This window comes from Homarus americanus, unplaced genomic scaffold (assembly GCF_018991925.1).
Source record: "Homarus americanus isolate GMGI-L3 unplaced genomic scaffold, GMGI_Hamer_2.0 scaffold1606, whole genome shotgun sequence".
NCBI classification, from domain to species: domain Eukaryota; kingdom Metazoa; phylum Arthropoda; class Malacostraca; order Decapoda; family Nephropidae; genus Homarus; species Homarus americanus.
The window spans coordinates 1-16,424 of NW_024737546.1; the positions used below are offsets into that span (position 1 = coordinate 1).

Consider the following 16,424-nt stretch of genomic DNA (forward strand, 5'->3'; position numbering starts at 1 on the left):
GAAATATAAAGGACAATTTTTCTTGGAAACAAGCCTTTAACAGCTTTCTTGGGGTATCCATTAACTGAACTGACTTATTGTTTGCATGTCTACACTATTCATGTATACCTGTATACTGAATCAATGTGAACATGTGTGGCAATTTTCTTAACAATATACTGTAGTTATCTATTTCTATTGTTGCAACATTTCAGAGAAGATTCTGATAAATTTCATTTAATAATGCATAAAGGTGTACTAAATTATCTCAGTAACCTTTAATCAGGAAATCATGAGAAGCTCAGATGAATGGTTACTTATTCAATAAAATCATTCTGCAAGTTCATACTGATACAGGATGTACAGTACTTATAATGTAGGTAAAGAGTATACAGGAACACCCCAGTTCATTCAGATTATGGCACTTCGATGTTGTGAACAAACCTCCTAGAACCTAACCAGTGTCATAAGCAGGCTCCCTTGGATTTACAGACTAAACAGTGAGACATATGTGTAGAATTAGTTCGCTGGCAGATGATTATCATCATCCTCTGCACAGCTGTGGGGTGTCTCAGTGGCATTTGGATTTGTAGCATCAATTGCCTTGTTTGCCACCATTTTTCAAACCAGAAAGATCAGCCATTCTTTCATTTTTTTTTATTAATTTAACCCCTTGTTCAAGCCTCAACCATTGCTGATGAGCATAAGAATGGACCTAGTGATACAACTATTGCCCTGGTTCAGTGTAGGACCTTAACACTGCAACAAAAGTAAGCAAAGAAGTGAGAAACTCCAATGCAGATCTGTGATTCCTTTGGGCTCAACTGGTCAACAATTGGAATGATTCTCAAAGACAATGTTAAAATTATCGAACTTGTGAAGGAAGTTGGTCCAATACAGTCTACTATAATAAGTAAGCCCAGCATTCTGAGGTTGTGAAGATGGAGTAACTATTTCCCCAATTCCATCCTTCCCAATGTAACTGGCCATCTCCCACTCCACTCCACTCCAACAATCACCATGGCCAATCAGCACAACAACAGGATCCAAGGTAAAGTAATTATCAAAGTCACAGTTGTGTGTACATCTTTATTGTAGGTGAAATTTCAGCAAAATTGGGGATTTTGTGAGACAGCTCGAAACCTAACTCCCCATAATTACACTGTTCCTACGGGGAATTAGCTGTTAGGTTCCAACCAACCGACCTACGAGCTGGTACTTCGGTCTCTAACCCTTTCGTAAACCGGGGTGTTCCTGTACATAAACAATACAGGTATACTTATACAAACAATATACACAGACAGCACAGGTATACAAGCATTGGTAAACATAAATTTGATATGAGTAATGATGACCCAAGTAAGTCATTATAAGCTTATTTCCCCTAGAATCCATTGTTAGGTTGGGGGACTAATCAGCAACAAAATATCTACAAAAACAGACAAAATTGGTAAGATCATAAAAAATGGGATATTGTTAAATATGGGGATGTACTGCCTCATCAAAAATAAGTAATTCTGACAAACATGCATCTTATTAAAGCACCATATACAGTAATAACTTGACTGCATAAACGTGATAACAAAAAAAATGTAAAACCTAATTTTCTTTTGGAATCTGATTCCATCTCTCACCTAGTACAGTAAGTAAAATTTGGGGGTCAGGCTTTAATCCTTGTCTCCAGCACATGAAGATTCCGGATTCATATGGTCGAATGTCTGTGAGTGTCAGTTTTAGCTTAACCTTCTCATCTTCTGCCTGAGAAAGCATAAATACAATTAATACCTTACAATATTCGAAAATCATTGTAATAATATGTTGTAACATTTGTGGGGTGATAAACTTAAGGTTAGAAAGTCTACTTATGTCTTAGCCCAAGACATCAAGACAGCTGGTGGTCAACTCGGCACAACACCTTGGTACAGTACAATTATGCCCCACTAACCAACTTTACCTGACACAGGATTGAACCAGTACTGTAGTAGGAGTCCTGAGTGCTATCAAATGAACCATATACAGTATACATATTGCAATTTCAATGCAGATGTAAACAACTGTAGATGCTGATGTAATCTTTATCTCATGGTAGCACGGAGATGTAAAGTGGAGATTATGCAGCATCCTGCTAAACTGTGAAAAATAACATGGTGGAGAAATTATGATGGAATGAAAAACTAAAAAAAAAAGGGAAAAGATTCCAATTCAATAATTTCCTAATCATCCGATCCTTTCAACATTGGGTGCTATTCCCATATTTAAATTTCTTAAGAACAATTGTGTTACTGTAACACGCACGCACGCACGCACGCACGCACGCACGCACGCACGCACGCACGCACACACACACACACACACACACACACACACACACAGTCATGCGCCGGTTAACGTCCTAGATACGTTCTTGGAAATGTGATGTTAACCGAAATGGACGTTGTCCGATCATCACATAAACTTTGTATTTATAGTGTACTTACACATATGTGGAATACTATATACGTACATATACACTCTTACTCTTAAATCACTACTGTAATGTGATACAGGTGATAAATTTTTATCTCTTGTGCAAAATATATGACGTTTATATTCAAATTATTCGCTGTCTTACAAGGATTCCAGCAATGCTAATTTTGGGGAGGGAGGGAGGGGGAGGAGGGGGGAGGAGGAGGGAGGAGGAGGAGGGAGGGAGGGAGCGTGGGGGGGAGGGGAGCGGGAGGCGAGGTGGTATGTTTGACAGTTGGCGCTCAAGGTCTAACGTGTATTTATTTATCAGTCCATAAGTGACTACCGGGAAGCTTCTCTCTTATAAAAAGCCAGTGAAATGACCTGGGTGAATATAATTTACATTGCTGGGATTCTTGCAAGATAATGAATAATTTGAATAAAAATAAGCTATAATTTGCACGAGACGTAACAATTTTAGTACCATAATCAATTTAGTACATGTACACTCCAGCTTTGCACTAAGGTCATTTATTTCTTTTACGTTTCTTTTAGTATAGTGTGTGCATGCAAATGGATGAAAATAAATTTAGAAATTTATGTAAATCTACCCAAAAATACAGTTGAAAAACTTTATATTATAAAATGTACTACAGTACTGTGCACTAATGTACTACAATTTTTATCTCGAGCAAAATATATGACGTTTATATTCAAATTATTCGCTGTCTTGCAAGGATTCCAGAAATGCAAATTATATTCTCCTATGTTTAGGGGGAGGGAGGAGGGGGTTGAGGTGATATGTTTGACAGTTTGAGCCGAAGGTCTCTGTGTGTTTATTTAACAGTCCTACTAAGCTTCTCTCATTTTCAAATGCCAGTGAAATGACCTGGGAGAATGTAATAAAAATTGCTGGAATTCTCACAAGACAGCGACCAATTTGAATATAAACAAGCTATAATTTGCATTCGACATACAAATTTTAGATCTAATTTAAGAATTTTATTACAGAAAGCAAAAATTTTTATCTCTTGTGCAAAATATATGACGTTTATATTCAAATTACTCGCTGTCTTGCAAGGACTCCAGCAATGCAAATTATATTCTCCTAAATTTAGTCTGAGATATTGTATTATATAAGATAAAAACCCTGGCTGACTTGGTGTGAAGTAGGTGTTGGTGGGGATTTGAGGATGGGGTGACTGTTGGTGTGAGGGAGGTGTTGGTGGTGGTGTGAGGGAGGTGTCGGTGGTGGTGTGAGGGAGGTGTCGGTGGTGGTGTGAAGGTGGTGTTGGTGTGAGGGAGGTGTGGGTGTTGGTGTGAGGGAGGTGTTAGTGGTGGTGTGAGGGAGGTGTGGGTGTTGGTTTGAGGGAGGTGTGGGTGTTGGTGTGAAGGAAGTGTTGGTGGTTGTATGAGGGTTTTATTTCCATTTTTTTCATGGGCCACGGACGTTTATGCGATCGGACGTTCTTCGGTTGGACGTTAAACGGCGCATGACTGTATATATGTGTGTGTGTGTGTATATATATATATATATATATATATATATATATATATATATATATATATATATATATATATATATATATATATATATATATATATATATATATATATATATATATATATACAGTTAACCCTAACTTTACGCGGTTAATGTAACCCGGAGGGTCCCGCGTAAAGTGAATAACATAACATATGGGATTAATTGAAATGGAGTCAGGGCCGATCCCCAAACTCCACTTTTTGACGACACACAACTATGTTGTAGTAAGAATATTATCTTAACTTTATGATGGTATGCACACACAATTAATAATTAAGAGAAATATCAATAATATTAGGTTTTTTAACACTTACATTAGTAGAAAAAATGGCTGGGCACACGGGGATGGGCGGTTGGTTCCGAGGCAGAGGGCAGATTATTGGCCCTCACCTGTGTCACTTGTATCAATTGTATCACTATCCACCACAGAGGCATGCAGGGCCTCTTTGTCAAACTCCCCAAAGTCCATACAAGTCCATATCCTCACCATAATTATCACTATCACTGACTTGGGCCGGCTGTGGTGGGTGGCGGGTGAAGAACTGGTAATGTTTTGATGACTGGGCGACCTTGTGCGCACCATGTTCGCGCAGCTTACACAACATGGCGGGAGGTTTGGATCCAAAAATGGCGCGGCTCGCCAGCCGCTCTCCACGTAAAGGGGTACACGCACCGCGGAATATGAGCATCCTGGGTTCCGGCAGGGCACCGCGTAAACGTGGAAACGCGGAATGCGGGACCGCGTAAAGTGAGGGTTAACTCTATCTATCTATCTATCTATCTATCCATCTATCCATCCATCCACCCACCCACCCACCCACCTACCTACCTACCTACATACATACAGCACATACATACATATATATATATATATATATATATATATACAATTATATATATATATATATATATATATATATATATATATATATATATATATATATATATATATATATATATATATATATACAGTGATCCCTTGGTTAACGAATGCCTCGGATTAAAAAATTTTGGTTAACGAATTACCTTCCATAAGAATCTTCATTTCGGTTAACGAACAAAAATTCGTTTGACGAAATTCTTACGAAAATGTTTCGACGTGCTTTGGCTTGCTCACCAGCTGGAAGATTAGTCCGCCAATACAGAAATCGATTCTAGGGCTTACATTCGTTAAATTTGGAGTAAATATCAAGAAGCTTGTACTATTCAATAATTTTCCAAGTTTTATATTAAATTTTTAGTCATTTTAACACTTATTTAACATAATTGCTGTATACAGGGAACTAGTTTTTGGTGCGCCAATGAGCCACTTCACTCACCCACCAAGGCCTCAGTTTTTATCTTTGTTCAGTGGAGGAAACATATTGCTTGTGGGTCTCTTGAACACATAGTATTTTTACGTTTTTACAGTACAATTATTGGTCATTCTGAAATTTATTTAACATATTGCCAATATATAGTGCAGTGCAGTGTTGATTTAAAGAAAATAATCTTGAATTACACCTACTGAACATAAAATTTTATGGGCAAAATGACAGCATCAAGCATGGGGTGATTTCTCTTCCATCCCCACTTCCTTCTCTTCTCCCTTCTCCTCCACCCCCACTTCTAATTCCCATCATCATCATCAACAACCAGGAGCCTTCTACATACACACCTCAAAGTAAGGGTACTTTACTGCATTTGTTTTTTACTTTGTATGTAGTTTTCGGTGAGCTGGAACCAATTACCCAAAATCCCATTGAAACGATGGTTTCGGTTAACGAGCGACCTTCTGGAATGAATTGTGTCGTTAACCGAGGGACCACTGTATATATATATATATATATATATATATATATATATATATATATATATATATATATATATATATATATATATATATATATATATATATATATATATATATATATATATATATATATATATATATATATATATATATATATATATATATATACACATTCAGCGGTCATTAACCCCTTCTGTGAGCGGCTGTGAGCATACATTTTCAGATCAAACCTTCCGCCATATTTAGTATGGCTCTTGTGAACATGTGGTTTGCCTAAGAATCGCCAGTCATCAAAACATTACCAGTTCTTCACCCGCCACCCACCACAGCCGGCCCAAGTCAGTGATAGTGATAATTATGGTGAGGATATGGACTTATATGGACTTTGGGGAGTTTGACAAAGAGGCCCTGCAAGCCTCTGTGGTGGATAGTGATACAAGTGACACAGGTGAGGGCCAATAATCTGCCCTCTGCCTAGGAACCAACCGCCCATCCCCGTGTGCCCAGCCATTTTTTCTACTAATGTAAGTGTTAAAGAACCTAATATTATTGATATTTATCTTAATTATTAATTGTGTGTGCATACCATCATAAAGTTAAGATAATATTTTTACTACAACATAGTTGTGTGTCGTCAAAAAGTGGAGTTTGAGGGATAAATAGGACTCCATTTTGATGTTAATCCCTTATGTTATGTTATTCACTTTCTGGCGTTTCTCACTTTACAGCAGGACCCTCAGTTAACAGCGTAAGTGAGGGTTAACAACAATAATATATATGTATATATGTATATATATATATATATATATATATATATATATATATATATATATATATATATATATATATATATATATATATATATATATATATATATATATATATATATATATATATATATATATATATATATATATATATATATATATATATATACAGTATATATATATATATATATATATATATATATATATATATATATATATATAAAGCCTTGCATCAGTATAAAGTAAAGCCATGCATTTGTGATATGGCTTCCCGTGAATTGTTGTGTTTTTTGCACTAAAGCTCATCTAAATTAAGGTAATACCCCATGTATATTTTTATTTTACATTTTTATTCCTGATTTTGTCTTTGTACGTAGGTCTCTCGTCATTTTTGTCGGTTTTAATTTGGAGTGCTCTTTCTTTAAATTTTATGGAAGGTAAATTTTCGTATAATGTTACGTTTTTATTGTATATCACCTGTATTTTTAAAACTTTTTCAAAACTTTTTGGGTTTTCTAGGCTCTGATGGAAAACGATTTTTCTGAAACATTAGTGATTAAAGAAACCCAACTCAGTCAAGATGTTTATGTCGTGCACACGAGTGATGCTCCACAAAATTTTTTTCGGTTTTCAGAATTGCGGACCTGTACAACAAAAACTAAACAGACGTAAAGCTAAATTCTGCATTGCAGTACAGTACAGTACTGTACTGTACTTGTAAACTTAACAAAAAGAACGTTTGGTTGTGTTTGGTGTTCAAGCAACGACTTTATCACCTTTTCCATCAATTCCATAATCAATAACCATGAATAACTAACTTTCATTGCAGTTAATGGAGTAGCATTCTTAGAGCTAGACTTTATTTTGTCTGCATTAACATGAATTTATTCTGCATATTTTCATTGAAGTCAAGAGTGTGCATGATGTCCCTCTTCTAATCTTTTAGTAATGTTCAATTTCACTTCTAACAAAACTGATTTTCTCATGGTTGTAGAGAAACTGCTCTCCCTAACAGTATGTGTTTTCACTCGTGATTATGAAGGAATGAGAGATTTAATGGGATAAACACTGTTACATATACTGCCCCCGGAGGAATACCACATGTGACATTAAGCAGCTGGCTTCTCTGGGACTAGCTCTCAACTGTTGTAAAACAAATTGTGTTAGTAGGAAATTTTGTACAGTAAAATGGTGTTAAATGGAGAGGTATTACACTTCGTTACAATATTTAACTGCAAGTCAAAACCATTCACATCATTTAATGCCAAGAAATATTCAAATCAACTTTAGTCACTTGTCAAGTTTATGATACTGTAAGACATTCTTAACTAAATAGATAAAGGAAACTCTTCCCCCCAACTCTCTAATCTACCTTTGAATCTAGAGCAATTCTTGGCTCTCCAACCACTAGTCGACGTCCAGAGCTGAGCACCTGTGGTCGTTTTGTTCCAGTGCGTATGTACACCCATCGATACTGAAAATATTAATAAATAAGAAATACAAATGCATTAAAAATATATAATGCAAGAATAGGACATATGTGAGTAAATTCCTCTTTCACAGCTTGTCAACTCATGCCTCCCTTTAAGTCTGCCAGCTTATTTGCCACATAATGCAAAGATATACGTAAATACTGTACTACTGTAATAACAACATGGCAAACGACATGGTTTTATATGCTCCAATTAGGAATAGAAGCATGCTGTTGACTTAATGATGATAACAGATAGTATTGAAGAGGCAATGGAGAAATTTAAGAAATGGAAGGATGGAATAAAGTCAAAGGGGCTGAGAGTGAATGTAGCAAAAACACAAGTATTGATAAAAGGTATGGATGAGGTAACCGTGGTGGAAAGTGGAAAAATGCCATGTTATACCATCCAGTAAGTATACTGTATACATTAACTTTTAATTAATGTTTAATAGGATAGGATAATACTTTAATACAGTACAGAAAAAACGAGCTGTTCTTTTAATAATAATTAAGGAATATATTAATGCTGTACATGTTGCAAACTCATCATTACAATAATACTCCAAAACACAATAACAAATAAATCAAATAATTAAAACTTAATGCAGTAAGTCAATGTAACCACAATACTTGTACAGTACACTACAATATTTAACACAATAAGTCGAGATTCCCGTAGTTACCAAATTTTACACAAAATCAAAGCAATGCAATAATCTTTATCTAGGATTAATTTACATAGCTAATATGAAGCAATCATATACTGTACTTGCTGACAGTTTTATCATCAAAAATAGCTATTAATTTTATCCACCTTGGATAAGCTTGAGCAAAGTTAGCGATCACTTTATTTATGTTTCTATAAACATTCAACAAGCAAGACCATTTAATTTGTCTTGTTTCATTGTAGAGCGCAGGTTACTTTTGGGATTCCTCAGCAACTGAAGGAATGCTTGCATTGACGTGAAGTGACTGGTAAGGTTGCATTGACTTGGAGCATACTGTAATACAGGTACAGTACTGTATATATGTTTGGATAAAATAAAGGCGAGGTTTGCAGGAATAATTGTCAGGGAGTTGGGTAGGTCAGACTCCCAAGCATTCCATTCCTGCTGCCAGCACTCCAATTTTATTTCAAGACATTCTGGTGATGGAATATCACTGACCACCAACTCTTTGTAACTATTTCAGAACCTTTTTTCAACATTCTGAATCATTCACAGAAAAGCATGTTGTTGAGCTGACAAGAAACGTGTTTTGAGTTCACAGAGCAGTGGTCAACAAAAGGAATTGTGATGGTGTGATGGACATATTCTTTGGGGAAAACTGCTGGTATGTTGTATCTATTAATTTGCCTTCTGTTTATATGAGGTAGTGCTGGTTTAGGGGCATTGATTATTTCAGCTACGACAACAGCTTCTGTGTACCTACCAAGTACAGTACTGCATCACCAACTTGACCAATGTCACCACAACAATTTGATAGCACAGATGACACTATACAGTATAGATATCAATTGTGAATCTTTGAAGGCTTACACCGAGAGACTATGTAATGAAGGCTATTGTGACAAACAGTAAATGGCATCAGATATTAAAATAGCATAATTGCAAGAAACGATGATTTTCCTTTAGAAATTGATTCCCAAGTTCCACGATTCTCCATCTTCTGCAATATTTTGCATAGTTTCGACAACAGCTATATAAAGGTCACCAAATTACTCAAAAGCATCATGTCAAGCAGCCCAAAGAATTATACAAAAATCAACTAACTTTTGCCTAGAACTCTGAGAGCACATATTAAATATGTAGCCTTCAAGCAGTCACGGGCATTAAGGTGATTATTGTACAAGAATACCCCAGCTATCAAAGGATGTATTACTAAAAGACATTGTGAATAACAATTTTGCAAATATTGGGGGCAATTTTCCCCATAAGAATTAATGTAAAGGAGGAGAGAAGGGGTGCATTCCTAGCCGCCAACTTTATATTTTCAATATACATCCCCCATTATCAGAGGCTATTAGGGACCAGGGGAGTGTGTACTGTATACAGTAGTACAGGAGTACCAGTAAATGTGAGGAATAAATAAAAAAATAAAATAAAATAAAATAATTAATTAAGTACAGTACAGTAATATCTCCATTAGCTGGAATCCCTCAAACCACACAACTCTGATAGCCGGAATTGAAATTTTCTCTGAAAATCGTCCCCAGAAGCCGTAATTTTGCTGAAAATTCTGGCTTTGGGAACGATTTTCCGAGGGGCACATTTTCCGGAAAATTTAGAGAAAATTTTCCCAATATCCAGAAAATTCAAGGGATGGGGATATTTCTTTCCCGGGTTTGAGAAATGAAAATCAGGCGCATTTTCTGGAAATTCTGAGAAAAATTTTCCGTTACCCGGAAAATTCCGGGGATGAGGGATATTTTTCCGGGTTCGAGAGATGACGTACAGTAACGGGTAATTTCTGGAACTTCCGAGAAAATTTGTCCCGTTATCCAGAAAACTCCAGGGATGAGGGATTTTTTCCGGCTTTGAGAGAGTTGTCTCGTTACCCGGAAATATCTCATTCCTGGAAGTGCTCTGCACCAATTGTTCCGGATAACGGAGATACATATCTACCCGAAAATATAAATTGGAAAATAACAATAACAAAGCTTGGCCTGGTAAGGTAAGAGCTAGGGGGATGTAGTCTCAGACACAGGGACAATCTAACTTGCCAAGTCTATACATACGTTCACTTCACACACACAACACTACTCTGCATATTTCTTATCTTATAGCAACTTATTTTTCGATACACTGGTACACTCCATATACTGTAATGTAATAAAATAACTTCAATACCATAAAAATATTATAAAAGAACACCGAGTGAGTGAGTGGGAGAATGTGTGTGAATGTGTGTGTGTACAACATTAGTATGCACTCGGTAAAAAAAGTACTGTATATATCAAGAAGGGGGGGCTGATAAATTATGAACTGAACAATCGTGTTGGCACACTAAGGTTGGTACGCATAATTGTGAGACATTCTACCTATTATGGTAGGCCTAATTTAGTTACTTCATTAGAAATAGAAAATTAATTTGTTGCAATATAATTGGTGAATAACAGTATGCCTCATGTGTCTATCAAAAACCTTCGTTCATGGCGTCATTTTGTTTAGCACAAGAATTTCAAGAATACTGTACCAGTACTTCTGTTACCAAGTGTAGAGTACATGAATGTAAAAATTTAAACTAGTATTTACCATAGCCATACAAAGAATTTTAGAACACTGGGTGCAATTTTTTTTCACGCTGCAGTTTTGAAGTACTGTACATTTACAGGAGTGGGGCGAGTGCCTCCCACGTGTGCCCCGTGTAAACGGTCCCATTGAACTTTATTCATTTCTAAACTGTGCGGGACTTCACACGCAGAAAAAAACGCTCGTGTAAAGGGGACCTTACAGCAGAATATGAGAGCTGCGGCTAGTCCGCGCAGTTTGAAATATTACTGTAGGGTATTGTCATTTTTTTTTTTTGGTGAATATCAAATAGGGGTGTTAAAATATCAATTGCGGTTCAGCAGGATTGGAGAATAGTAAGGTATTTCTGTACAGGTATCTTCCTATTTATGATATTCCACTTTAACAATAGCGCTGTACTAAGACCACCCCCTCTATTGATGCTGTAACCAGTCCTCATGAATAATGGGCATCGTCTGGCCAAAGCACATTACAGTCACAAGAACATAACAAAAATCACTTCACAGTCACCAAAAATGAGTACATATGAATGTTAGTGATGTCCTATCACTGTAAGGTAAAAAAAAAATGATAAGAACTGTAACAACACCGATATTGACTGATAATCGTCGAGTTACACGATCATGGAACTTAGCATGGTACTGTGTGCACCAGGCGGTCATGTGGAGGTGCACATGTTGACTGCAACACATTTACCGGTACATATGCACTCTGTTTTGGCGACTGTTAAGTGATTTTTACTGTGTTTCTTTTAGACTGTAAAGTGCCGGCCGCTATCATTGTTTTCATGCTTTCCTCGTTCGCTCTGTTTTTGTGACTGAAGTGAGCAGTGTTCTTAATGATGTGGTGAGTGTTATTTAATTGTTTTATGTACAGTATATTATTAGTGCAGGATTTTTTCTTCGGTACTACATGTGGGTGTTGGACTGGCTGGGAACGTATCCCATTGAACCCCATGTCATAATGATCCCAATCTACAATATTTCACCCAGCAATAGGTTTATCAAGAACCTATTCCCATCATAAATAGGGGGATACCTGTACCTGAAAAATACTGGGACAGAATGCACACTTCTATCAGGGTATCCATCATATTCCACACGTGTTAAAGCTGACATGTCCCCTACCCCACTAAATGTGCAGTTCCTTGCAAGTGCATATTTGAGTTGAGGATATTCAGTAAATGATACTGTCTATCTTCAATGATACACTTTACTTTTACTTGTATCCTCTTCACCACTGATCGGCTCGTTAGTCGCTTGGGCGATCAGTCACGTCTCTATTACGCATTGTTGGCAAGTACTGGGCATGCACCAGCTCCTGAATGTATCTGAACCTGCTCCAGTGTTGGTCAAGTCTGGTCTTGAAAGAGCTCACACTCAGTGCCGTCACAACACTTTCTGGTAGATTGTTCCAAGAGTTCTCAACTCTCATTCCGAAAAAGTTTGCCCTCACAGTTTTCTGGACCTGCGGCTTCTTCAATCTTGAGCTGTGACCCCTTGTGGGGCGAGTGTCAATCTCTAGGGGGTCTAGATGGAAGCACTTCACTCTTGAAGATATCTGAACGACCTTCTTATAAAACCCAATAAATTATTTGCCTGATTTACCTTCTTCTTGCAATGACCCGAGAACTTCAGCTCATTGTCAACATACCTGGGCATCTAAGCTATGTAAACTGTAAAATAAAACTGTCAGGCTCCTATATATGAACCCATGTTTCAGGACTACAAGGACACATTTCTCTGTGCCTACAGGGGGCATATGTCCCTTAGATCCTCCCCTGGGACTGGGCTTGGTTTGTAAGAAAGGTTTTGGCAGTACTAATTCATTAATGAGCAATGAGTGTTGATGGTGGGTACACAAGTGGTGCAGTGGAGTAGATGGGAGACTACTGTATGTTGCTGACTATTAAGTGCCCTGTAGGTGCAGGTAACCATGTGCCCACAACAAGGCTGGAGAAGCTAAACATTGGGGTCCCTGGACTGTGTCAATGAGTTCAGTTACCTTGGTGACATGACAGTGCCTGTGGGAGTCCTAGAGCCTGCTCAGTCACAAGAGTCAGAAATAAATGGATGAAGTTTAGGGAGTGCTGCCTGTATTGGTGGCAAGAGGACCTTCCCTCTCATTGAAAGGAAGAATGTATGTTGCTGGTGTGAGAAGTGTAATGTTATACTGTATAGCACACAGTGAAACATGGGCAGTTAAAGAGGATGACGTAAGTAGACTTTAGTGAGCTGAAATAATAATGGCATAACAGTTGTGCAATGCAACACTAAAAAGCAAAAGGTCTTGTTCAGAGCTAAGAGGATGGCTGAGTGGTGAGAATATTGGCGAAGTTGTGTGGAGGCAGGATGAGATGGTTTGGGCATGTGGAGAGAATGATGAGACTAATTGGGTCAAGAGGTGCAGGAGCCTAAATGTGGAGGAGAGCCAGAAGTAGGCCAAGAATGGCCTGGGGAGAGGTCATAAGACTTGACATTAGAGTTAGGAATCTGGCAAGAGTCTACAAGGGACCATGCAGCACAGAGAACTGCCATTAGGTAATTACAGCTAACCCATGTGGGCATGGATAATGGCTGTAAAACATTGATGATGATGATGAGATTTGGAAGAGGAGACTTATTGTGTCAATAAGCAACAAAGGTCACTTGTCTGGGGATATGAGCAGTTTATCTCATCCACTTTTCCTTACAGGCCACATGAACCATCTGAATTTAAGTTATCAAAAGCAACCAAAGATCATTTCATCATTGGTTAGGTTTGGTCGATTCATGTGGTCTATTCATATATGGTTTTCACACTCATTCTCTGAGGAAAAAGAAATGAGTAAGCAAATACAGTACAGCAGCCAGGGAGGGATTAGTGGTAGCAGTACGATTTCAGTAAACTGTCTGCTTAGCAAAACTTATTGAGCCGTATGCGCACATCATTCACTCCTGACTGTTTTGATACAGGTACAACCGTACAACTCTTCTCGTTTTAGAATTTAATTTCAGATGACTCATTCTATAAAACTAGGGGGTTGTTAAGTAGTCAAAACAATATGATCAGAACTTTCATATGCAGTCCCAAGTTTGAAACAGCCTATGGAGTAAGGGCCATGAACCAAAGGCCTGTAGGACTACAAATCACAATAAAAGTTAACTGTAGCAAAAATTAGATTTTTTTTATATTCTTCTACTTCAAACTGTAAAAAAATAAGAAATTTTTGTACAACTCAAGTTAATTTTACACCACTCATAACTGGAACAATGGTATTATTTCTCACACTTTCATGCATTAGTCCACTAAAACTAAAACTAAAACTTACATAATTCATCATACAGTATTGAAGAAATACTCTACAGTTCCTCCTTTTGATCATCTTTTCGGCCATAATCCAATAATTGTTTCTCTTATTGTAACAAGTTATTTTTATAATACCCGGTACTGTAATGTATAGCTTTACAATATGATTCATTTGTTCATAACAGAAACAATGATGGAATCACAATACAGTTCATAGTCTTCATGTACAGTACAGTGTACTGTGGTGGTCAACTCACAGCACGCAGGTGACCTGGCTGAGCAGAGCAGGTGAGTGTGATGTTTCCCCCCGACACCACCTCCATCCGACGGATGTTATCTCGATCTCTCTGAGCTCTGCAATCTGCAACACAATAAACATATACCATAATTATTGTGCCAAACAATGTATGTGTGCATATTCATGCACACACACAGCACCTAGTACCTAGGCACCGGAAATTGGTTTATGTCACCGCAATATACAAGAGCAGAAAAAGTGCAGCAGAAAACTACAGGTTGATCAGCCTAAAATCTCATACAATACAGTACAGTACATGCCAACTCTGGGAAAATTTTGAAGGAAGCAATCATCCAACACCTACCCAAACAGTCTATCATTGCATCATAACCTGGTTTCATAGAGAGAAAACCTTGTCTGACAAACTTACTTTCCCTTAAATGGTAACAGATAAAGAAGATCAAGGTTTACCAGTGGATGTGCTGAGCATGGATTTTCTAAGGCACTTGACAAAGCTCTGCATGCATGGATAAACTCTGAGATCCAAGTATGTGACATCACAGGCAAAATATTGAAGTGGATGAAGCAATGGCTCTAAGACAGGCAAGAAAATATGGTCATAAATGGAGTGGTACAGTGCCAGATATAGGACTGTTCAGAGTGAGCGACCGAACAGGGCCTCCCACATTTTCATGGCACCAAATTTTATATATGGAAATGAAACTATAAAAATTGAACTTCTTTAAGTTTATTTTTATTATGTCACTGGCAAGTTAGTTTTTCCATAGTTGCATGTACTGCAGTTGGCAACCTTATGAGGGGAGGGGGGAAGTATATAAAATAGGATATGCCGCTGCTTACTCAGACGTTTAAGATAAAAATAAATTTCCCTTACTCTTGATTTAGAGCAGGGGTCACCAAACTTTTTTCACAGTGGGCCGGATAACTGAAAGAATGACGAGCGCGGGCCGCATAATCATTCTGTTCAATACTTGCAAGCCAGAACGAAAGCCATGGAAACCATGGTAACGTCAGAGCGTAGGCGGAGTTACCACGGCGGGCCTGATGGGCCGCTGAACACCTGATTTGGAAATAAATTTTTTTTTAGGGTGTTTACTGGAGCTCAGGAACACCCTAGACCCCCAGAGGGCTGATATCACTGGGTGGTACTTTTGAAGAGGAAAACGTTCCTGTAATCTAAATTGATGACATTGATGAAAATATATCAACCCATATTCTGCATCCAATTTGTGGAGGACACAAAAATATACATGGAAGGCGTAGTCAATCAGTCCAGGCAAAAAAGATTAGCCAGTGCAGTGGTCATGGGTGATCAAATAACAGTGGGACAAACAAACCACATTTATTATATTCTGTGAATACACTTCCTTAAAACTGCTAATAAGCCAAAGATCTCAGCATTGTGTTAGACCAATCACTGGAGACAATGCAACAAGTGGGAGCAACAGTGAAAGAAGTTAATCATACGGCAATTTAGGAATTATAAGTCATACTTTAAATACAAATAACAATGTATTACAAAAATGCCCCTTCATAACTAAGTCTCTTGTATATCCCCAACTGAAGTACTATATACAGACATGGAGACCATACCTCCAGAAACACAAAACATCCCTAGAAAAG

The 16,424-nt window shown here is 37.5% G+C and overlaps 1 protein-coding gene across 2 annotated transcripts; it reads right to left on the reverse strand.

Annotated features, from left to right (window-relative positions):
* Positions 1 to 1,054: 1,054 nt before the first annotated feature.
* Positions 1,055 to 14,927, reverse strand: LOC121873470. 2 transcript variants are annotated; one of them, XM_042377053.1, is made up of 4 exons: positions 14,800 to 14,927; positions 7,902 to 8,003; positions 1,614 to 1,737; positions 1,055 to 1,233 (listed from the first exon to the last, which is right to left on the reverse strand). In XM_042377053.1, the coding sequence occupies exons 1-4, from the start codon at positions 14,863 to 14,865 to the stop codon at positions 1,148 to 1,150; spliced, it is 378 nt and encodes a 125-aa protein (XP_042232987.1). In that variant the 5' UTR covers positions 14,866 to 14,927; the 3' UTR covers positions 1,055 to 1,147. The 2 variants fall into 2 exon arrangements, with proteins under 2 accessions (XP_042232987.1, XP_042232988.1); XM_042377054.1 differs by lacking the exons at positions 1,055 to 1,233; positions 1,614 to 1,737 and adding an exon at positions 1,744 to 2,109.
* Between the last annotated feature and the right edge of the window lie 1,497 nt (positions 14,928 to 16,424).